Below are 23,682 nucleotides of genomic sequence, written 5' to 3' on the forward strand. Positions count from 1 at the left end.
GCTAAAGCATACTGGGGGAAGCTCAGTACCAAAGCCTCAAGCTTTACAACTGTTTTAGAAGAGGGCATTTCTGTTGAAGCCACCGGGGCAATGCCTCTCTCTAAACTTCACTTAATGCCAAACAGCATACAAGAGCAAAAATCCTATATAATACATGCACTAAGGATTGCTTTTTCTCACGAAATGTGTCAAAGTTCAGACTTAAAGACTCAAGTTGACTTCCTTCTGGTAGAGAAGGCATAAAGGATGGGGAAGGAACTGGGGAACAGTGGGAGAGAGAAGGCAAAAGCATCCTAAGCATGGCTCCTAACACTGTTTCCTTAGAGTATCAAGAAGATAACTGTACTAACACAATTTTAGTCCAGTTCTTAATATACTTGTGTATGCATTAAGCATAGTGACACACACACCTGGCGGGCAGGAGAAAGGCTACTACATGTTCAAAGTCAGCCTAGTCTATGTGGTGAAACCCTGACTCAGGAAAAAAAAAGAGCAGAAAGTCCCATGTCTTTGTTCTACTGCTGCCCTACCATGAAGCTGCTTTCCCAAAGGTTACCAGCCACTAAATTCTGGAACCTTTCCTCTGACCTTATATTCCTTGACTTGTGGACCATTTCCCAATATCCTACCAGAGAAACTGAGTCTTCTAAATGATGCAGCTGCTGCTCATCTCTATGACAACCACTGCTTCATGATCTACTCAAACTATTTCCTTCATCTTCATCATCTGATCCCTAGAAGGCTTCTCAGTGCTGACAATAAGCTTAGACATCAGTTACTCTGCTAATGCAAACACTTCCTCAAACCCCTTATTCAATCTACTTCTAGAGCCAAGATTTCCATTACCCAGATCAGGATCCCAGATATACACTCTAGATGTCTTTTGCATGACTTCCAACCACGTGAAGGGCAGTATTCATTACCTCCTGCCTGCATTATTTGATGATCCTTACCTCAACTGATCCCCTTACTTCAGAGGCCCTTATCTGTTGCAATTTATACTGCACAAACTTGCCATGCTGATCCTTCTCAGGTACAGCTATAATTATTTTGCTTTTCTTCAAATTTTCAATGGTTAATGAATTAAACAAGCCCTTTATCCTATCCCTCAGATAACAGACAAGGAAAATCTATCTTATGATTATTGTCTTAGTGCCCCCCTCTCCCGCCTTTCTTTTGGTTTGCCTTTTTGAAACAGGATTTCTCTGTGTAGCTTTGGAGCCTGTCCTGGAACTCAATTTGTAGACTAGTCTGGCCTTGAATTCACAGAGATCCATCTGCCTCTGCTTCCCAAGTGCTGGGATAAATGGTGTGCGCTGCCACCACCCAGCATCTTAGTTCATTTTTGCAGGGTTCTACTAAGGTACAGACTAGTAGGTGGCTAACAAAATTAAGATATAAGCTAGTGAAAAAAAGACGAGCTACCTGAGCTAGAATCACCACTGTATTTCTATTTGTTCTACCTAAATTTATAAAATTCTAGCCAACATCACCATTTCCAATCAATATTCACTAAGCTTAGAATAAACACAATTCTAAAAACATCAACTCAGCAACTGCCAACAGCAAAGGTGCACACATTGCTATGGTGACTCTACATGTGGTCACAGGTCCATTTGATTAGCCTCTGTTGTACCTTTATTAGGCTAAGTCCTATTAGAGAAAGGCTCATCTGTAGTATTCGACTCTTAATTAATAGACAATTTTAAACAAAGATGCACCAATTTCTTGAGTGGAAAGTCACCCACATACAGAGGCCAGGTCTTACTAAGCCAATTCAACACATCTTATAAATGATCATGGTCTCTCCCCAGCCTACAGAACCCGAAGAACTGCTTTACATTCAGGAGGAGGATATACCAACACAGCTACATTGTTGAAAATAAAATGAACAAGGGAAATCTGATATGTGTATTAGATTTGAAAGCATATTATAAAATATTTATAATTAAAATGGGATCAACCCAGAAAGATCACTGAAAGAAAAAAGGAAATCCCCAAAGAGAATTAACTGCAGATGAAGACACCTCTGGAAAAAATAAACAATCTGAAGAGTGAAGGATTAAATTATTTTAAGAAGTATATTGCCATATCCGGGAAATTTAAATGGGATTGGTGATGATTTTATAACAGCTGAAGAATGTTTCTCTGCTCTGTGCTCTAATTTTCAACATCATCACTAGTTCTGAGGATGTGGCTTAGTTACTAAATTAGACCTATTTCTTAATAATGGTGCAATTATTGAGAAAACAATCCTTGCAAAGACCATAATTTACACTAACAAAAGCAATTAAAACCACAAGAGAACAGTATACCTCATTTTAAATTCCAACACAGAATAAGCTCTTCAAATCTTTTCAGAACAAGATAGTGAAGGGATTGATGATTACAAAAGCACACACATACTCTTTAGTGAAGATCCCTCGAGGGCCTGTGGCTGTGCCCTGGCTGGCATCCAATGAATGTTTTTCCAGAATGTTGCGGGCAGCTGGACTTAAGCGAAACCTAAGAATAAAAACATGAAGATGAATGAAACGAATTAACACATTGATTCAAATAGATCTAAATGTCAACAATTTTGCTGATAATTAGAAAGTGATCTTAACACTGAATCTAAAGTGACTCTCAAAGATGGTCACAGTCACATAAGTTAATCTATGTCAATTTATTTTACTGTCAAGACAGTTTTGTAAAGCAGTAAGCAGTTACCAATTCAAATAATCTTTAAATAAGGGTAAAAATTCACTAGGAGAAAGGCATCCAATTTGACTGATTACAAGTCGTATGGTTCTATATCATGGACACCAAGAGAGAACCAACCACGGTGCTCCTTCATACACTTAGTACAACTATAAGCTAATTTTCTACTCCAAGCACTTTCAGTATGTAATGGAGCAGCTTTGAATGTAAGTACACTGCTGTGCAGGCACCATGGCTATCTATCATTGGATTCTCTCATCTTCCCAAATGCAACTCTGCACTCAATCAACAGTAATTCTTCACTCTTCCGGCCCAGGAACCCCTGTCCTACTGTCCCTCTCAATCAAGTCTTTGGGAATGTAGAGAGAAAAATACAGTATTTGTCCTTTTTTGGCAGGTTTGTTTATTGGCTTCAAGGTTCATCTGTGTACTAGTTAGTATATATCGACTAATCTTGACTTTCCAGGCTAAATGTTTCAGTCCACATACATAGCATTTTGAAAGTATGAGTTGTTTCTACTACTGTGAGGAATACATGAACACAGATTCAAGAACACTGAATCTCTGTTTTTGATTCTTCTGTGTACAGATCGTGGAATATCAGAAGTTGCTGGATGACAGAGAAATCCCCCTTGAGATTTTCTGAGGACCTGACATGTTTTCCACAGCAGTCTTTTGACTTTACATCCCCACTATCTGTGAGGGCTCCAGAGTCTCCACATGAATTTGCCATACTCTGGGGTGTCTAAAGCAGACAGCTTGCTGGGTGTGCAGTGGTGTCAGTCACACAGTGGTGGAGTCCATTTCCATGTGTCTACCAGTCACCTCAGCACTGGAAGAAGTAGCCCTAAGCCCTTCTCCCACTTTGAATTAGACTGTTCTGTGATTTAGACTGTTCTGCTGAAATTGGATTGTACCTTTGATGCATGTTTTCAAGCTTTTGGAATAAATATGAACATGCCCAGCAGAAAACTCCACCGATTTTACACGTAAAGAGCTGAGGTACACACACTCCTGGCCCTGTAGAAGTGCAGACTCTCCTATCAAGACCTTTAAGTGAAGTAGCCACTGTAAATGTCTATGTTCACAGACAAACGAAGTAAAACAAGTTGGGTCAGATGTTAAAAGGAGCAAATAGAGGGGGTCAACTATGATGCTTCCTAGAATTTTGGAGAGGTAGACCCAGGTGAAAGGCTCTCATGCTACTGAGTCTTTATTAGATTTTTCAGGACTCTGAAATTTAACATTTTTTTCCTGGAAGATACAACTGACTGACTTCAAAGCAATTTTGAAAAGTCATAGTGTGGTCAATACTGTGTAGTTCCACGGGTCAGGTGGTTTTAACAGTCATGGCAGATTCTTAAGCGTGTCTAATCATGGCTAGTCTTAACTAGACAGAGCACACACAGTGTCATCTCTGCAATGGAGAGAGGACTGTGAGGCTCAACACGGGTGACATGGCTTCTGACTGTTACAAGTCAGGGAGGTGAAAACACAGGGAGCCCAAGCTCGGAACTCAGAACTACTCTGTGGTGAGGGGAACTGAAAACTCATTAGTGATTACCCGGACCCGATCATTACACACTGTAGTTTTTGATCAAATCATCACAGTATGCTTGTACATGGTAATGCCGGGGCTGGGACATAAGCACCTGAGTTTAGATACCCAGAACCCACATAAAAGCCCAGTGGAGAGGTGCATATTGTGCAACACTGGTACTGGTGAGGCAGGGACAATGTTCACAAGCACCTGTATTATCATAGGATGGTTGAGAAGAAGCTACCCGTCAGGATCTCAAATACAGAACTGTTTGAACAGAACACATGCTAAAATGACAACTCCACCTCATATCAACTATACTCTGAAGACTAGAATTCACATTTTAGTAATTAGAATTCTGTGAATGGGAACAGAAAAAAAATGAAGCTTGGTCACATGAGTGTCATTCTGTAATTTTATTGTATATTGGGCAAGCAAGGCTTTCAGAGGGTCAAAACAAAACAGGTATACACTAATATCAAATGAAGAAGGATGCAAAATAATCACTGTTATGTTTCATTTTCTAAAGAGGACATTCAATGCTATAAGAAAAACAATATATTTATTTACCAGAGAGAGAGTCGCACTAGCTAGGAGTTAGAAGCATGGCTGGCTTCCAAGACAAAAGGGAGGTTCCTTTTCCTTTCACTTTCTTTTATATCTACCTGTGTCAGTTTACATGTCCCCGCCCTCATAGGTGGATAGCTTTGTGGGGTTCACTCCTACAATTTTCTTAAGAGGAAAAAGTGGAAGGCCAGCAAATCCTAATGAAAACGCTTGGAACAGGATACTGATTTCAAACCTCAAAACAATGGTAGCCATTTTTACATGATAATAATCATGTTTGATTGAACATACATGGATACTCAGACACTCACCGTGGTGTCCCTACTGTGTGTTCCTTCCTGGCAGGGCTCGAAATCTGTGGTTGTGGAGAGGGCTGAGGAGGCACTGCTGGTTTTGAAACTGGAGGTGGTTTTGAAACTGGAGGTGGAGCACCGGCATCTTTGGGAATTTCCACGTGTTTCCAATCTTCTCCTTCTTCAACCATCAAGCCAATGAGTGAACCCAGCTTTATATTTTTAGCTCCTTCTTCAACCTATTTAAAAAAATAAATGCTGATCAGAAATGGAAAGACCCAGGATCACAGATAGGCACTTCTGCATGTGCGAGACAGACTGAGCGCCACCTTCTGGCCCCTGCACTCTCGGTCCTCCTCCTTTTCCAGAACGAATGCTGCCTCCAGAAACCAGCAAGACCCAGGCCTTTTGCTCATAGCCTTCAAAACCAGTTTCCCTGACTTCTTCTCCAATGTCTATTAATTCACATCCATTGAGTCTGTGGTTAGAGATGTCAGCTACTTATCTTCACTAGTTTCTACAATAGTGAAAGAATTTTAACAGCTCACAGGGATTAAATTATCCAAATTAGTCCTATCTACTAGAATATAATTTTAAGTAAGCTTTTCCCAGTAAATTTAGTCTGTGGGGAGAAAGTGTCCCATTACAAAGATAAAGCTAGTTAACAATTCTGGTTAGTTTAAGGTTAGGTTATGTCTTTCCCTATTACTTAAGTCTTTCCTGGAATATCTACTTAAAAACTCAGGAAATATCTTTTGAGGTTTTCATGAGTACATTGGTGACACTCCTAACTAATGAGACAGTTTTCAGATAGCATCTGTCAACTAAGACTCTAAGTTAGATAAAGACTTCTTTATTTAAGACAAAAATATTTTAAATATGTCAACAGCAATTAATTTATTAAAAGATGACAATCTTGAATAGTTCTGGTAGTGGTAGACAATGGTATTCCTTTAAGACTTCCTCCTCCTTCCTGCTTCACTGAGAAGTTTGCCCAACACTCTAGGTCTATAGGCTAAAGGTAGATGCCCCAATATTATGGAAAAAAAAAAAACACAAAAAACTTTGGGTGACTGTCCAGGCAGTGAGATGTCTGTTAACTCTAGAGTTTACATATTATCCTTCTAAGGTCTTTGATGGAGTTGAAGACAGTTATGGTTTTCCTTAGTTATGATAAAAGATAAGTTACACATAAAACTTAGGACTCACAAAGATAGGACAGAAGATAGAATATTTTCTTTAAATTATGCCAAACGTTAATGGACTAAATATTCTAACTATAGTTCCTGCTTGATAACTATTTTGTTATGTATAATTTTACTATGTTAAAGTTAAAAACCTTTCTTTTTATTCAGATAGAAAAGAGATGATAGGGAAATATCCTTCTGTATGCTGTGAATATATGTTTCTCTTATCAATATAATAAAATGCTGATTGGCCAGTAGCCAGACAGAAAGTATAGGTGGGGCTAACTGACTAAGAGAATGCCGGGAAGAGGAAGGCAGTGATTGAGTTGCCATATAGCCAGCAGGAAGGTAGGATGCCTGGGTATTCTCCAGTAAGCCAAGACCATGTAGAGATACAGAGATTAATAGAAATGGGTTAATGATTAAGATAGAGTTAGCCAAGAAGAATCCTGAGCCAACGGCCAAACAGCTTATAATTAATATAATCGTCAGTGTGATTATTTGGGACTAACGAGCTGTGAGACCGGGTGTGACAGAAACTCTGATTACAGGATTCATTACATCTGCAGTTATGGATGACTGGAAGCCACCATGTGCATTCTGGGAACTGAACTTGGGTCCTCTGCAAGAACAACAAGTACTCTTAGTTAGGGAGGCATCTCTCCAGCCCTACCTTTTCTTTTTGAAAAGATGAGTAAAAATTGTAATGGGTTTTCATCTTTTCTTCTCCTACCTGTTTATGAATTGTTAACTGAATATCAAAAGTAACTAATTAAAAAGACAACAAAACAGCAGTGTTATGAAGTACACGTCCTTTCAAAACTGAACCAGATAAAATCAATGTCTACTTACAACCTGCCCCCACCAAAAACAAAACAAAAACTCCACACTCACCAAGGAAACCTCACAAAACAAAACAAAAAAAAAAAGCCAAGATTCAAATAATAGAGCAACTAGAGGGAAAACTTCCACTTAAGTAGATTTCTGAAAGGTGACTTGGACAACATCCTAACACTGAAACTGACACCTCACTTTCTGTTTCACTTACTACAAAGCATACAAATTACTCCACACACCCTAGCACAATGACAGGGACATGGTCACAGTCAGTTGGTAACCAACTGTATCAAAATATCAAGTAAAATTTACAGTACTCACAATTTTCCTGACTTAAAAAATGACAACAGGAAACATATAATGGAAAAGAGCAGATAATATATCACTTTACAGTTGACTATATAACAGAAGCTAGAGAGGAGAATGGTTATAACAGTTCCACTCAACGCTGTTAAAATCTTGAAACAAACTTTAGACATTCCCTATTCCCTTAACTCAGAAAGAAGTCTTTTCCAGGCATGCCAGTTTGGTGCACTTACTTATGTTGCAGTTAGCAAATAGTCAAAGCTGGTTCAGTCACAGTAACAAAAGCATAAACAAAATCACACTTAGAAACATATCAGGACTTTGCTACATTCTCCCTCTCCTGGCTCATTGCTCTAGCAAAACACTCAAAGTCTGAGGACAATAAGCATTGCCTTACTCAATCAAAAACATATATGGCTCTTATGCCAGTGTGCTTTAATAAGTCAAGTATTTTTACTCTCTGTTCTACTCACAGCTGATAAATAAGATCCTGAGTCTTGAGTCTGTTCAGGTCAACTGTCTTTCCTCCCATATGCACAACTTCCTGGGTGTTAATACTGGCTCTATTACAACAGCTAGTAGCAACTGGCTATGTGAGCAGAGTAATGATTATTTCACCATGCCTGTTTCTTGATCTGTCAAGTGAAAATAGCGACAGGAGCTATTTCACAAATTCCTTAGGAGGGATAAAGAAGTTACAGATATAAAAAAACAAACATACTCAACAAATATCAATATTAGACTACAAAGTACATTTGGTAAGGACTGGAAAATCATGCCTAATAGGTCAGCACATACTCAGGAATATAAGAGATAAACTGCCTCCTAATGATATTCAAATAGAGGTTGAATTTCATTCCCTAGCCTTGGCTAGCTCAGTACAGGCTTTTTTTTTTTTTTTTTTTTTTAAACCAGAGAAGCTACTTAAGCTGACACTAAGTTTGGCAAATGTTCTAAATACCGCTCAGGTAGGATTACCAAGAGAATCAAAGGGCAGGATATTGAGATTAAGACATAAAGTGTCTACAACAGGATTCCCAGCTGAAAGGGCACCTGAGAGTCCACTTCATCAAAGCTACTAGGTAAAGGCAGGTGTAGTGACACTCATGCGTAACCCAACATTCCAGAAGTGGAGCAGGCTGATCTGGAGATTAAGAGATACTCAGCTACACAGCAAGTCAGAGGGCAACCTGAGCTACTTGGGACCCTCTGTCTCTTATAAGAAAGAAGTACAACAAAAGCTAATGATAAATGCTATCTTTTTTAATTATGGCATTACAAAATAACACGCACACCAAGTAATTATTTAAATATTTTTATTCTTTTAAAATTGAGCTGACTTGTGAAGTTCAAACAGCAGTCAGTGCAGAGGAGTCGAGTAACTAACAGATATATTGGCTCAGGGTCTCTATAAAGTTTTAAATAGCTCTTACTCTTCAGTATTACCTTCTTAGTTTATATACTCACTAAAATCCAGCTTAAAAAGACCCAATCTAAGAAGTACTTAAAGGAAAGCACATCAATGACAGCTAAAATGTAGAAGAGACACTAAATAACAGCTGCCTGCCTTCCCAGAGCCAGGCAAGGTTCTACTGATACATTCAATGCACCTGAGAGCCCAGGAGGTAAATTAGTATCCCAATAAACAGACGAGGAGCCTGAAGTCCAAGGTTACAACTTGCTCAGGATGCAACAGCTAGGATTTAAATGAACTGACCACAGACAGATAACTTAGATCAGCACCATGTCCACACTGTTTATGCAAAGCTGCCTCCTGTCACTTCAAGTTGGTGTCAGTATCTATACAGTGGACATAATTACGTTTTTAACTACCAAAGGACACCCTTTTCAATATGAAAAAGATTAGAACTGAGAATATCCTCCATTTAGTATAATTTTCTCTGAGTTTTGAGGGGGTACTTCCATAATTACAAATATGATCTACAGAGATTAATAAGGGTTACACAGGTTTGGGTTACACAGGTTCAAATTCTAAGTATAACCCTTCACATGCTAATATGCATTTATGGAGGTAACTGTGGCTGTGGCATCTGCTCCACGAACAAGTACAAGATATCAGGAAATGAAAGCCAAGACATTCAACTGTCTGTGCTAAGAGAATGAGTCTACTGCCTTTATTGTCAGGAGAATGAGTGTGTGAGTGCATGCATATGGGTGTGTGCCTGTCTGCCGCTTTTGCAAGGAGGGAGCAACCTTATATACAGACTTATAGCACAGTGGAGAAATCCAGGTGTAAGAGCTCATGTTTTCCTCATGCTAGATATTGATGTCAGATGGGCAAGGCTGGAGCTGAAGGCAGGACTTGATAACAGGATACACCTGTAGTTATCAGCTGACAAGCAATGCACAGAAATCCATGAGGGCTGGGACCCAACATCTCCCCCCTTCTTTATATATAAATTAGCGTGTCTTAGGTGACTAGGAGATTGAGAAACTGGACTCTGGAACCTGCGGTTTCCTTTCTTATTCCATGACATCAAGGGTCAGGAACACTGGTTTAGTGTGTCTGGAACTGGCTTGGGCAGGCTCTCATGGTTTTAGGTCTAGTTCTTTTCTCCCCAAACAGTCTGGAAGCCATCTAGCTTTATTCTTTTCCTGTAAAAAAACACAAACACTCCCTCGACCCCAAATTAGGGCAAAATCGGGTCTTCTCCACTGTCTAGTGAATGGATGTCTCCATTTGACCTGAGCAAAAGTCGCTCAAGTTCCATCATGCCAGAATCTGTCTGCAGATTGCTCAATGGCATCCACATTTAAAAAATTTCGCATCATGTGGAGACTGGGGACATTAACTCTTCCTTTTTTTATCTTTTGAAGTTACTTTTTGACCAATTTTCCAATGAGTATCTAGACCCATTGTCTATTTTTATCATTTTTGGAATTCCCATGTAAGCAAACCATTTTTTAAACAATGTGGCTTTTCCAGTTTGTGCAGTGACCATCAAGGAACCTGAATACTTATCTTTAGCCAGTGGATCAGGAAGGTTTGAATGAGCTCTCATGTCACCCACAAGATGTGGCAATTTTCTTAGAAGAATTGTAGTTTGAATTTGTTCAAACAATATTCTAACCTGATCACTACTAGTTATTATGTATTGAACTGTCTTTATTACTTGAAGAGCTTTAAAAACATAATGATACACAAATTAAATGAATCATTTACTAGAAGTTGAAAAACCACTTGAAGTTTGTGAATACTCCTTTTCTAATCCAATTTGTAAGGCTTTTGCTGACAAGGCCTCATTTATATCTTAGCTGACATTTGCATCTATACCAACTCCTTTGTAGGTGGGATCTAATAGGGTAGCAGTTTCCCTGAAGCTTTTTCTCAAAAACTTTTTTCAAATCATGTATTAACTTCTATCAGGCCATGTTGTAGGCTTTTGCTATTTTTCCACCGATTGGCTCTGAGAACTCAAATCACCAAACTTTCCCGTTAAGACACTGACTGGCAGGATGACCTTTTTGGCTGTATCCAAAGCAATTTAGAGAGCTTACCTATATCCAAAGCAATTCAAGTATCCTTTTAATTATATCCAAGACAATTCAAGCAGTTCCTTTTGTCAATATTCACACATTCACAATCACACTTCATACATACCGGTGTGGTCACACCATACACACATACATAAGTCTTTTAGTCATCCTTTTTCCCCTAAGTCACGATTAGTTTGTTGAAATAAAACTTCCTTAATTGAAATCTCTTGTGACAGAATAGCTCCAGTCAATCCTTGAATTAAGACAAAAGGTTGAAAAATTCCTGTGTGTCCCTCACCATCCTTCCATTTAAGAACTTCTGAGCTATACTCAGGAGCTACAGCTGTACCCACTCTTTGTAATTCTGTAGATGCAGGGTGGAGAGGCCAGGCTTTTGGCCAAAATTTTTTAGAGAAGACTCAAAAAATTGACCTTAAATTTGTATCAATACCCAACCCTGTGTAAATGAAAACAAACTTTAAAAACAATATTTGGGAATGTGGGCGTTGTTCTTTCCAAACTACTTCCTGCTGGTTTGGGGTGCTGAAATACCATGGGAATCATGACAAAACAACAGAAACCTGGCCAAGTCCTTGTTTTTGTAGTTCGCAAGGCTGCATCATCTCAGCTGTTTTAGATGTTGGATCACCTGGGCCACTGCTTCAGGTGGTCTTGCTTCATCAAACCATACTAGTCAGGAAGGAATTCACAGCTTTTTATTTTCTGTGTAAACAAAAAAGAAATTCTTTTCCCAAGTTACCTGTATAAGTTGGGTTAATTCACCAGCATTGATAATCAGATGTCTTTTAGTAGTTGTTGTTCCTTCCTTAGCAATTAAGTAGTTTAAAGACAACACAACAGCACACAGTATCCAGATTCTCCGTGCATTTTCCATTCCATATGTAGGGAAAAGGGGCCAGTCAAAGAAACACACCCTGAGCAGAGCCAAAGAAACATACTTTGGCCCTGCAACCAGAACTAAAGAAATGTACCCTGACCCTGAAACCAGTGCCAAAAGAACACACTTTGTCCCTGGAATCAGAGTCAGTGAAAGAAATGCACCCTGGCCCTAACATTGGAGCCAAAAGGCTAAAAAGGACGAGAGAAAGAAACACACTTTGGCTCTGAACCAGAGCCAAATCTGACCCTAATCCTGTGCAGAAAACTAACCAATCCCTGAGCAGAGCTCTAGCCAATCTGAGCTCAGCACTAAAATCTGACCAATCCCCACCCTGGAAGCCCTATATAAACCCTGTGTCTCTTCATGCTACCAGCTGTCCTCTGCCACTCTGGCAGAGAGCTGAGGGCAGCCACACTCCTGGATTCTTCCCTTCCAATAAACCCCTTCAATGAGCTTTGGGTGAAGATATTTTGCGGAGCAGAGGCGACCCTGGGCAGGGCAGAGAAGAGCAGAGGGAGCAGGGCTGTAACACTTGCCCGGGAAACCTTCCCTTGGCAGAGTTGTTAAACTCCGCTCCCACTATCTGCTCTCCAGGTGCTGAGCTGAACTGTAGCAACTTAGCCCGAGAAACCTCCTGCTGAACAAAACTGTTACACTGGGCGAACACGCCCAGCTGGAAGACCCTGTCCTGCAGGAGCAGAGCCTATACACTGGGAAAGCCTTTCTCTGAGGCAAGGCTGTATGCTGCTAAGCTTACTGCAACCTGTGGTGGTCCTTGGCTCCCAAGCTCCAGGATACCTTCCATCTGAGCTGTGTAACACTCAGTATCCTTGGCTCCCAAGCTCCAGGATATCTTCCACCTGAGCTGTGTAACACTCAGTATTCTACCTGACCCACTCCTGTTCCATCGCGATCCGACCCGAAATGCTTACATTTGGTGCCGAAACCCAGGATGCCAACACCATATACTTTTACCTTTTCCTTTTCTTTCACTTAATACCAATACCTCACTTTTACCTTTCTATTCCATTTACTTTTACCTTTCTTAACTTGGTACCCCTTTCCAATAGACCCTTTCCTGGGCTTGTTTAGGTTGGGAGACTTTTGATGACTGCTTCTATTTCATTAGGGGTTATAGGTCTATTTAAATTGCTTATCTGTTCTTTATTTAATTTTGGTAAGTGATATCTTTCCAGGAAACTGCCCATTTCCTTTAAATTTTTGAATTGTCAAGTACAGTTTTTCTAAGTATGACCTCATGATTCTCTGGATTTCCCCAGTGTCTGATGTTATGCCCCCCTTTTCCTTTCTGATGTTGTTAATTTGCATGTTCTCCCTCTGTCCTTTAGTTAGTTTGAATAAAGGTTTGTTTATCTTGTTGATTTTTTTGAAGAAACAACTCATTACACTGATTCTTTGTATTGTTTTCCTAGTTTCTGCTTTATTGATTTCAGCCCGCAATTTGATTATTTCCTGGCATCTACTCCTCTGAGATGAGTTTGCTACTTTTTGTTCTAGAGCTTTCAGTTGTGCTGTTAATTCTCTAGTGTGACTATTCTCCAGTTTATTCATGTGGGCACTTGGTGCTATGAATTTTCCTCTTAGCACTTCTTTCAAAGTGTCCCATAAGTTTGGGCATGTTGTGTCTTCATTCTCATTGAATTCTAGGAAGACTTTAATTTCTTTTTGTATTTCTTCCTTGACCCAGGAATGGTGCAATTATGCATTGTTCAATTCCCATGAGTTTGTAGGTTTTCTTCAATTTGTGTTGTTGAATTCTAACTTTAAAACATGGTGGTCCAATAAGATATAGGGGTTATTCCAATTCTTTTGTTGAGGTTTGCTATGTTGCCAAGTACGTAGTCAATTTTAGAGAAGGTTCCATGTGGCATTGAAAAGAAGGTATATTCTTTTGTGTTTGGATGGAATGTTCTATAGATGTCTGTTAAACCCAATTGGGTCATAACTTCTATTAGTTCCTGTGTTTCTTTGTTAAGTTTCTGTCTGCTGGTCCTGTATAGTGGTGACAGTGGGGTGTTGAAGTCTACCACTATAAGTGTGTGAGGTTTTATATGTGATTTGAGTTTTAGTAATGTTTCTTTTATGAATGTGGATGACTTTGTATTTGGTACATAGATATTCAGAACTGAGATTTCATCTTGATGGATTTCTCCTGTGATGAATATGAAGTGACCTCCATCTCTTTTGATTTTAGTTTAAAATATAATTTGTTAAATATTAGATTGCTACCCCCATTTGTTTCTTGGTTCCATTTGATTGGAAAATCTTTTCCCAACCCTTAACTCTGAGGTACCGTCCATCTTTGAGGTTGAGGTGTGTTTCTTGTATGCAGAAGGATGGATTCTGCCTTTGTATCCATTCTGTTAGCCTGTGTCTCTTTATGCGCAAATTAAGAACATTAATATTAAGGGATATAATGACCAGTGATTGTTCATTAATTTGTTTTTGGTGGTGGAACTGTGTGTGGATTTCCATCCCTTTTTTCTTTTGGCTGTTGGTAAACTGGGATTATCTATTGCCTATGTTTTTCTGGTTGTAGTTAACCTCCTTGGGTTGGAGTTTTCCTTCCAGAACTTTCTGTAGGGCTGGGTTAGTGGATATGTGTTGTTTAAACCTGGTTTTGTCGTGGAATATTTATCTTGTTTTCTCCATCTACAGTGACTAAAACATTTGCTGGGTATAGTAGTCTGGGCTGGCATCTGTGGTCTCCTAATGTTGGCAGAATATCTATCCAGGATCTTACGACTTTCAGTTTCCATGGAGAAGTCAGGTATAATTCAGATAGGTTTGCCTTTATATGTTACTTGCCCTTTTTCCTTAGCTGCTCTTAATATTCTTTCTTTATTCTATATGTTTGGGATTTTGATTATTATGTGGTGAGGGGACTTTTTTGTGGTCCACTCTATTTGGTATTTTGTAAGCTTCTTCTACTTTCATTGACATGTCTTTCTTTAGGCTGGGAAAGTTTTCTTCTATGATTTTGTTGAATATGCTTTCTGTACCTTGGGGGTGGGTTTTTTCACCTTCTTCTATACCTATTTTTAGGTTTGGTCTTTTCACGGTGTCCCATATTTCCTGGATATTTTGTTCTAGGGATTTGTTGGACTTAAGATTTTCTTTGGTTGATGAATTTATTTCTCCTAGTGTATCTTCAATGCCTGAGATTCTCTCTTCCATCTCTTGTATTCTGTTGGTTATGCCTGCATCTATAGTTCCTGATCATTGACCCAGCTTTATGTTTCCAGCATTCCCTACATTTGTGTTTTCTTTATTGTCTCTTTCCGTGTTCATGTCTTGAACTGTTTGAATTGTTTCCTTCATTTGTTTATTTTTTCTTGGCTTTCTTTAAGAGATTTGTTGATTTGTTGTATTTTTTGGTTTGTTTTCTCTTCCATTTCTTTAAGGGATTTTCTCATATTCTCTTTGAGGGCCTCTATCATTTTCATGAAGTTGTTTTTAAAGTCATCCTCTTCTGTTTCATTGAGTTGTGATGTTCAGGTCTTGCTGGTGTAGAGTCCCTCGACTCTGGTGTCATATTGGTTTTTCTGTTGTTGAATGTGTTTTTATATTGTCTTCTTCCCATCCCTTCTTACAGTGGTACAGGAGGAGTATCATCCTCTCCTGGTGGGTACTGGTCCAAGGGTCCCTTCTGGTGGGTACAAGTAGGTCCAATACTCTGATGGCTTTCCTCTTCCTGTGGGTGGAGGTGAGACTAGCACTGGGGCCTTGCTAGTCTCTGGGTGGGCTGGACCATCAGGATGGGGTCCCCAGTGCACAGTCGTCAGGCCTCAGGTGGCTCCCGAATTCCACTTTTCTGGGCTACAGAATGGGTTCCGAGCAGCCAGGGCTACACAGCAAAACTTAATTTGTTTTACTGGGGAGTACATGTGTGGAGGTCAGGACAGCTTTCATTGAACTCAGACCATCAGGTTTGGTGGCAGAAGCCTCTACCTTCTGAACCATTCCTGAAAATGCTCAAATACCTGAGTAACATTTCCAGGAAACTGATCACTGGAGACCAATGTATCCCATCCTCCTGACTCACACCTCAGAATCCAGTATTTATTCTTAATTAACATAGTAGGAGCATTTAAGCATCTTCTGGTTCTAATTAACATGTAATATATTTTACATTAAAATGTAATTTAAATACAAAAGCTATAACACTGCTTACAAAGACAAAATTGCATGACAAAAAAACACAGAAATTTCCCAGTGACCAAGGAATTACATTACCAAGAGTGAACAAGTTATACTTTGTAATCTTGTCAAAACTGTAACTTCCAACTACACACTACTGTTTTAGTGATAATAGCTGCAGGATGTATTTAATAGCATCCTTACCTTTAATAAGTTCAACCACCTCCTAGCAAATCATTTTATTATGTTTACTAACATGAGTATTATCCCACAATGAAAAGCAAAGACACCGTTCTTGCTTGGACAGAGAAAGATGGAAGGAAAATAAGACTAGAAATACCACCTTAGTCATTTCTGCTCCCATTTGCCTGCTAAAACTGCATGCTGGCAGCAATATACTGTTACTATTCCCATTACTTAGAAAGCATTAGGATGCTACTGAAGTCACAAAGGCCTAAAATCTATGTACATCCTTCCTCTGGTGGGAAAATAGCTGTCCCTAAAGCAGCTGCCAACTATATCCATTTCCCACCTCTTTTCGGGGCATTAGGACTAGAAAAACAGACACCACTGACCCACTGGAATGGCTAGCAATTTGAACTGCATTACTGAGCAGTTAAGTGGAAAATGCTATTATCCTGGAAGACTTCTAAGGCAAACAATCAAGAGCTGCAGCAAGAACAGGCTGCCAAAGGCACACAGTGGAAAATGTAGTTGAGTTTGAGGCATATGGTAAACCAAGCAATCTTTTTCTTTTGCAAAACACCATAAAATTACTAAGCAAACTATTTTCAGTGTGGATTTTTCTAGTTACAAAGACAGAAAAATATTTACCCTTTAATTCACATTTCCTTCAAGTGCATTAAGTGTGTATTCATTGTTGTGTTTTGACTGAGATGCTGATAACATACATCGCAAGAAATGAATGTTAGAAATACTACAGGGTTAAGAATAATACATCAAAAGCTAGGAAAACTAACCCAACAAGATTATTTTATAGTAGGAAACACAAATGACAGAAAGAAGGTCTATATCACACTAGAGTATAAAATCCTAAAGTATTGTGTAAGTGAATAGAACAGACAAAAGCCAAGTTATACCTAAGCTTCACCTAGAGATGAGCTGGAGTTTCAGAGCCAAACACTCATCAACAAAGAACAGTCAATAGAGAGACAGCTTGCTTGTGAAATTCAAGTGGTAAAGGCAGTCACAATCGACCAAGATGACAGGGAGGGACTAAGAGTTACCAAGAACCAAGTAAACAGTGGCACTGATAGATACAGCAGTACTTCTAGAATTCTGTAGTGAACATTTATATATTTTCTCACTTAATCTTCCCCACTTCCACATTCTAAGAGAGCGACTCCAGCAAAATGAATTTGCTCCTCGTCATACATCACGTAGGACTGGCAGCCCCTTTCAGTTACCATCAACTGGCATCGACTGTGCTGCCACAGTGTCAGCTGCTACACCAACACCATACTGTCTGCTGTAGAGACATGCTGATGGGCTCTACAGCGAGCACATGGCACAGCCCCAAAGCCATGCTTTACGCACCTACAGCTTTGAGCCGGCTAAGTTATTTGCTTTTGTATAAATGGCCTAAATTCTATCCTAAAACCATCATATACATGACAAAAAAAATCTAGGGGAAAAGAGCAATTACTAAATTTTGGCACTAAACACTGTACATGTGATTTTAAAATGTATTATACAGTAAATAACAAGACAAACAGGAGGGGCTTTATGTAAGGAATTTACATAAGGAAAGACAGTCACGTCTTACCACTATTTTGGCTAAGATGCCATCATCGTTTGCATCTAAGGTGATCACAGCCTTGTCCGTCTCAATTTCACATAATGAGTCTCCAGCACTCACAGCTTCACCTAAAAAACAAAATCAAGTTTGTTTTGTTGTTCTGTTTTTTGAAAAAATTTAAAATTACATTTTGTTTATTATTTAGTGTGTGTATGTGTATGTATACTGCATTCAACCCATGGCTCATGTGGACATCTTGTGTCTTCTAAAAGCTCTATACTAAGTATATATGCTACAATAAAAATGATTACAAATATAGTCTGAATATTAAAAATGAATTCATACTTATAGAGATAATAACAAATGCATTTCTTCTCTAGGATTAAGATTCCAAGTCTGTTTATTTTTATTTTTTCCTTTTGAAATGATGTCTCATGTTGTCTATGCTAAGGTTGAACAGACAAAGATAGCCTTGGATTCCTGATCCTTCTTCCTCTCAGGTGACCTTCCCTTTTTTTAAAGCACAATTTGACTATTCCATTAAGAGAAAAGCTTTATCAATTTAATACTTTTTGGTTAACACTTTAGGGCAAATTCAGAAACCCTGATAGCAATACATAGCACGAGTAAATAAAGCATAAAAAGGATAAACAGAAAATAAAATACATTTCTATGCAACAGAAAAGAGATGAAACTCAAAATATGGGGCCAGGATCCAACACTGCAGACTTGCAGGGTTCTGGCCTAAGAAGCATGGAAAGATTTGCAGAATGAGCGAGCAATCAAGGCTTGTTGACAGACTATGACTTTCTTCAGGGGCTGAAGGATATGAAATGGGAGGGCTGAAACATCTCTCAACAACATGAGCTATGGCAAGCTACCCCTAAAGACAAAACATGAACAAAACCCAGGGTGTGGGGAGCAAGCAGGAGGAAAGACACGGAAACAACAAAGAAACTGTCCACTCAAAAGCAAATCACAATACACGAATTTCAGGCAAATTAAGAAATCTAATATCATGGAAGCAAAACACACAAACAATAATTAGAACAGAAACTGAATTTTAGAAAAGACACAATAGCAAATATTTTCAAATAAATAGTTTGAGGTAAAATAGCCATTACAAACACTAGGGCTTTAAAAAAAATTATAGTAACGAAACAAAATAGTGTCAAGGAAAAAATTTTAAAATGTGCGAAGAACTCAAGCCACTGAACTAAGGCACCAATGAGACACAGCAAAAGCATGGTAATGAAAGAGGCACTGAGAGCAATGAGGGCAAACAGAGAGTTAAAGAAGGGGAAGCAGGTGAGGGACAATCTGAGGCCAATGTTTTTCTCAGGAGTTTCAGGGAGAGGGGCTAGAGGACCGCTGGGAAGCAGGTGAGAAGAGACCATTGCTGAGATGTTCCCAGTACCAGATGGGTGTCAGGGTGAAGAATTCTGAATGGCTGTGCTGACTAGAATGGGTACAGGTACATAAAGCAGGCTTGTGGCATGGAGGGAGGCTTGGAACAAGGGAATATATGTATATAAAAATTAAATGGGCTTCAATTTTATATGTGCTTTACTTTGATGAAATATTCAGCAGGAAACAAAAGTGTATTACATTGTGTAAACATGAATCCACAGAGACTGCACACTATGAACAACAGAAAAAAAAAACATTTTAAGAAGCTATCAGAGGAAAAAACAGATTACCTCTGTGGAATGACAGAGAGCAAACTTCAGCAGCTGCACGATCAGAGGACAAGGAAGGAACATTTACACCGAAGACAAAAATCGTCTGCAATCTTAGACGCAGCCAAACCATAAATTAAGGATGAACTGTCAAGTATTTTTTAGGAACAAAGTGTAGGAAAATTTACAAATAGTTTACAAAATGCAGTTCAAGAGAAGCAGACATAAACAGGGCAGATGGAAAGGAGCAGGACAGATGAACACAAGAAACAAGTTACCACTGAAGGCGCTAATACTCATCGCACATTTAAAATGTAGCACTTGAAGATTTTAAAAAGTAAAAACAAACTCCAAGAGATAACACGATAGATAAGGGGAAGGTTCAGTGAGTGCTAACTGTGCCCACCACTTTGGTACAGCTAGAAGAAAAACAATTAACTCTAGATTCAAGTGGCAAAATTTAAGGATTTAAAATACAAATAAAATCTACAGGATTAAAAACTCAGAAAAAACAGAAAACAACAAAATGATTGTCTCATAGAAAATGGACATATAAGAATAAAAAGAATAAAAAATAAAAAAGTCTAAAAAAATTACAGAAATAAGCCCAGTATATAAGTAATCACAGTAAGTATAAGTGAATTAAAACCATCTGTTATAGATTATCAAAATGAACGCAAAATTAAAATTTTTGCAAATGAGGCATATAAGCGACAGACACAAACCAAAACGTAATGATAAATACAGGGACAGAAAAATATGAGATATATAGCATACCTACTCACACATAGTCCCCAGTTGTATGCAGCAGAGATATTAATTGACCAAAACAGTAAGAGAATGAAAGAAAAACCTAAAGCATTAATAAATATGCCATGAAAATTTAAGGTGTGGAAACTTAACTGAATACCAAAATGAACAATCAGGAGGTTTTACCTCCGTTCCAGAAGCCCAGAACTACCAATCCAATAGTAAGCATTTTAATGAAGTAAACTTACTTGTTAGATTGGTATTTACTGAACACCTAAAAGGTTCCTACCTCATCTATCCTCAAAAGGAAGTTTCTGGCCAACAAATATTTATTGAAAAAACTTGTTTATCCGCTGAGGATGCTGTAGCGGGAAACTAGAGCAGGTTTGCTTTTTTGAATTTCTCCCCTCAAGAAGCTCCTTGTACTCCCAGGGAAAATCAGCTAGAGATGACAGAAGAGTAGGAAGTCAGAATGCCCGGAGAATATTCAGGAGGGCCATCTAACTCAGTTTCTAGAAGGGGAGAGAAGCTTCCTAGAAGAAGAGGTCAGCTCCTCAAGTGGACAAGTGCAAAGGGCAGTGTGCCAGGCAAAAATGTACACACCCAGAGCCCTGGGAAGAGAACATGACACTCCAGGCACCAGTGGAACACGTGGATCAGACTGGGGGAAGGCAGGGACAGACCACAGAAACCTGTGTTTGTCAGCAGGGAGGGAGAGCTGTTGCCAGGCTTCCCTTCTGCTCCAGCCATGTGCATCTTTTTTTTTTTTTTTTTAATCACCAGTGCTTTAAAAGAGTCGAAAACGTTGTTTCCAATGGGACCTCGCCCCAGTGTTTCTGTTGGAGCAATGGGAGAAGTGACTAGACTAAGCAACTTTTCAAATACTTCTTATATGCACAGACAATGAACTCTGGCCATAAAGAAAGAGAATAAAATAATGTACTACTTTTCATTCTCATTTAAATTCCAACAACCTTTAAAGAACCATGTACAAATATACTTTGGCATGTGAGTTTCTGAGTCACTCAACTGACTCACCTCTGCTTTTCTGATCCTTTGCTCACTAGAAGAGAATCACAAACTACCCCGAGAATGTTTCTCTGCAGCTGCTGATACTTTCTCCTAGTTAGCAGTCATAAGCTTCATTATAACCCACCATTCCCCAAGTCTCAGGCAGTGTCCCCCTGCTAAACTTCAGATCGAAATGCTTTAGAAAGAAAACTTCACTAACTTCAGAAATCATTAGTTCCTCAGAAGGAAAATATTAAATTGCTCTTTACATTTACTTTGGTATAACATCTGATTTGCAGCAAGTGTGTAACATCTGAAAAAGACACTTCTTTTCTTTCTTTGTGAAGCCACATCTCTATTCACATTGCAGACTAGGTCAGCAATATGAGCAGGCTGAGAGAGCCAAGAGAACGTGTGATCAAAAGAGCAAGACACAGAAAAGCCAGGCAGTTGCTGAACCACAGAGGAGTTTAAAATAATTACTACACGAGGAACCACTGTCGATAATGATCACAAGACTGAAGCTCTAGCAATAATCACTGTGAGTGTACGCAGGGTATTTGAGACTGAGTAATGAAACCCAAAGACCCAAACCCAGGGCTCCAGTACTGCTTAGCATTGAGCTGCTTGGCAGAGTGTTGAGGAGCCTCTGCCAACCTCGCTGTCTCCAATCCCAGACGCTAACGGTCTGCACCAAGTTACGCATCTCTCCAACTCTCAGGAAGATTCTGAATGTTTGGCTATGAAAAGCAAGATCACAGACCTGGAAGTTTTATATTAACAAACTCACATACACCTTTAAATAGCATATGCAACATTTCCTGCTAAAACTAAAGATAGAGATATTGCCAGCTAATAAGCCACTAATAATCAGAAGCAGCCTTCCTCATCCCAGTCTGTCATTTGGACACATCACTCAGCAAACACTCATGTACAGCATGCACACACGAGAATGGAAGGCACCAAGAAAGCAGTGGCTACACCAAAGGGTTCAATCCTGCCCAGCAATTTATGTTCTAGTGAGACATTCTTAGCTGAGGCTCACCGGTGGGTTCTCAGCACCACATGGTTGGCTGTAGAAGATAGTAGCTCCTCTGCTTCCTGTACCATCTCCTCCTGGTCCATGTCAGTGTTGGAGGTGGAGCGGGCCCGGAGCGAGAGTGCGGGCCCCAGGAGGGGCCAGAGCAGAGGCCCGCCCGGGAGCCGCTCCCCGGCACCGAAGCCAGCAGCATCATCCAGGTCCTTTGTCCCGATCGGCAGCTGACAGAACTGAGGATGAGGTCCACAGAGACGACCCTCTCTCTTAAACATGTCTCAAACACATTTAACAGTGATGTTCATTTTATTAACAAGCACAATCCCCTGCCTTCTACAAAACAATTTTGTTCTACCAAAAATGAAGCCTAGCCATCTGTTTCAAAGATGTGTGTGGAGGAGAGCTAGCTGTTTTCTGTAGAGCCGGTAAGTTAGATTTGTATGAAGGTCAAGGAGAATGTGCTCTTTTGTGATACAGTGAGTCATGGAGACCACCAGGCTGATAAAAGAAGCCAATCAAAATAGCCCATTTTCTCCTACATTCTAGAAGAAACGTCGAGAAAAGGCAAAAGTTTATAGGCAGGACAGGTTGGCAAGAGCTGGACTAGGAAGGAAGTGGCTGCATCAGAGTCTTTGGGGTGAGAGGTGTCTACAATTGGACTGTGTTGACAGTCACATCATCCATTCCTTTATGGAAGTGTGCCAAAAATCGATGATTGTTATGGGAATGTAAACTACTTCCTTGATAAAACTTGTCAAAACAGTGCTGTACTGAACAAGGGTTACTGTGAAATTCTCTTTTCAAATTTTCCACATTAGCATCACAAACAGAAGCCAAGGCCTCTGCTATAGTACAAACCACTCTGACAACTCTGGTGGCACCTACTCAGGTAATGAAGCTTCCTTCAGACACAGTGTCCTTCAGAACCCCTGCTTCAGAATTTTGCATAGTAGCATGACACCAGTTACAGATCATCTATGACTTACACAAAAGTGGTGTGACACAGTCACAGTTCTCAGGCTAAGGAAGGACATAAGAGTGGATTCTGAGGAAACACACTCCCCACTCTGCCTGTGCCAGCCAGGCACTTCCCAACCTCTGCACCATTGTCTCAGCTCAGTTTTGTTCCACAGGGCTTTGCCTCAGAGCAGAAAACAGACTTACACAAAGTAGGAACCAAGAGTCTTTAAAATACACTTGATTTTCCGACTGAAGAAAAGTAAACTGAGATCACATAAAAAACATTGAAACATGCCCCAAAATAGGAAACTTCCACTCCAGCTCAACTCCTCTTTCAAGAGACTGGGATCGTAGAAGCAGTTTAACATTTTCAAAGCACTGTCTCTATCTTTATGGTATTTCTATCCCAGTCTTAGAGTGAAATTAAATATATAAATTATGCTGTAATATAAAATACAACACTGTTCTGACTCACCCATTCAAAAGGTGGAGTTAAT

The 23,682-nt window shown here is 39.5% G+C and overlaps 1 protein-coding gene across 2 annotated transcripts in view; it reads right to left on the reverse strand.

The window, feature by feature from the left end:
* The window catches only part of Pdhx (pyruvate dehydrogenase complex component X), a 68,087-nt gene that overhangs the window by 19,292 nt on the left and 25,113 nt on the right, over window positions 1-23,682 (reverse strand). For both annotated transcript variants that reach the window (XM_040745931.1, XM_005064855.4), the window contains exons 3-5: window positions 17,777-17,877; window positions 5,119-5,339; window positions 2,407-2,505 (exon numbers count right to left, since the gene is read on the reverse strand). In XM_040745931.1, coding sequence (XP_040601865.1) covers window positions 2,407-2,505; window positions 5,119-5,339; window positions 17,777-17,877 — 421 coding nt within the window. The remainder of the gene's footprint in view (window positions 1-2,406; window positions 2,506-5,118; window positions 5,340-17,776; window positions 17,878-23,682) is intronic.

The sequence above is a fragment of the Mesocricetus auratus genome, unplaced genomic scaffold (assembly GCF_017639785.1).
Source record: "Mesocricetus auratus isolate SY011 unplaced genomic scaffold, BCM_Maur_2.0 Super-Scaffold_100004, whole genome shotgun sequence".
Classification (NCBI taxonomy): domain Eukaryota; kingdom Metazoa; phylum Chordata; class Mammalia; order Rodentia; family Cricetidae; genus Mesocricetus; species Mesocricetus auratus.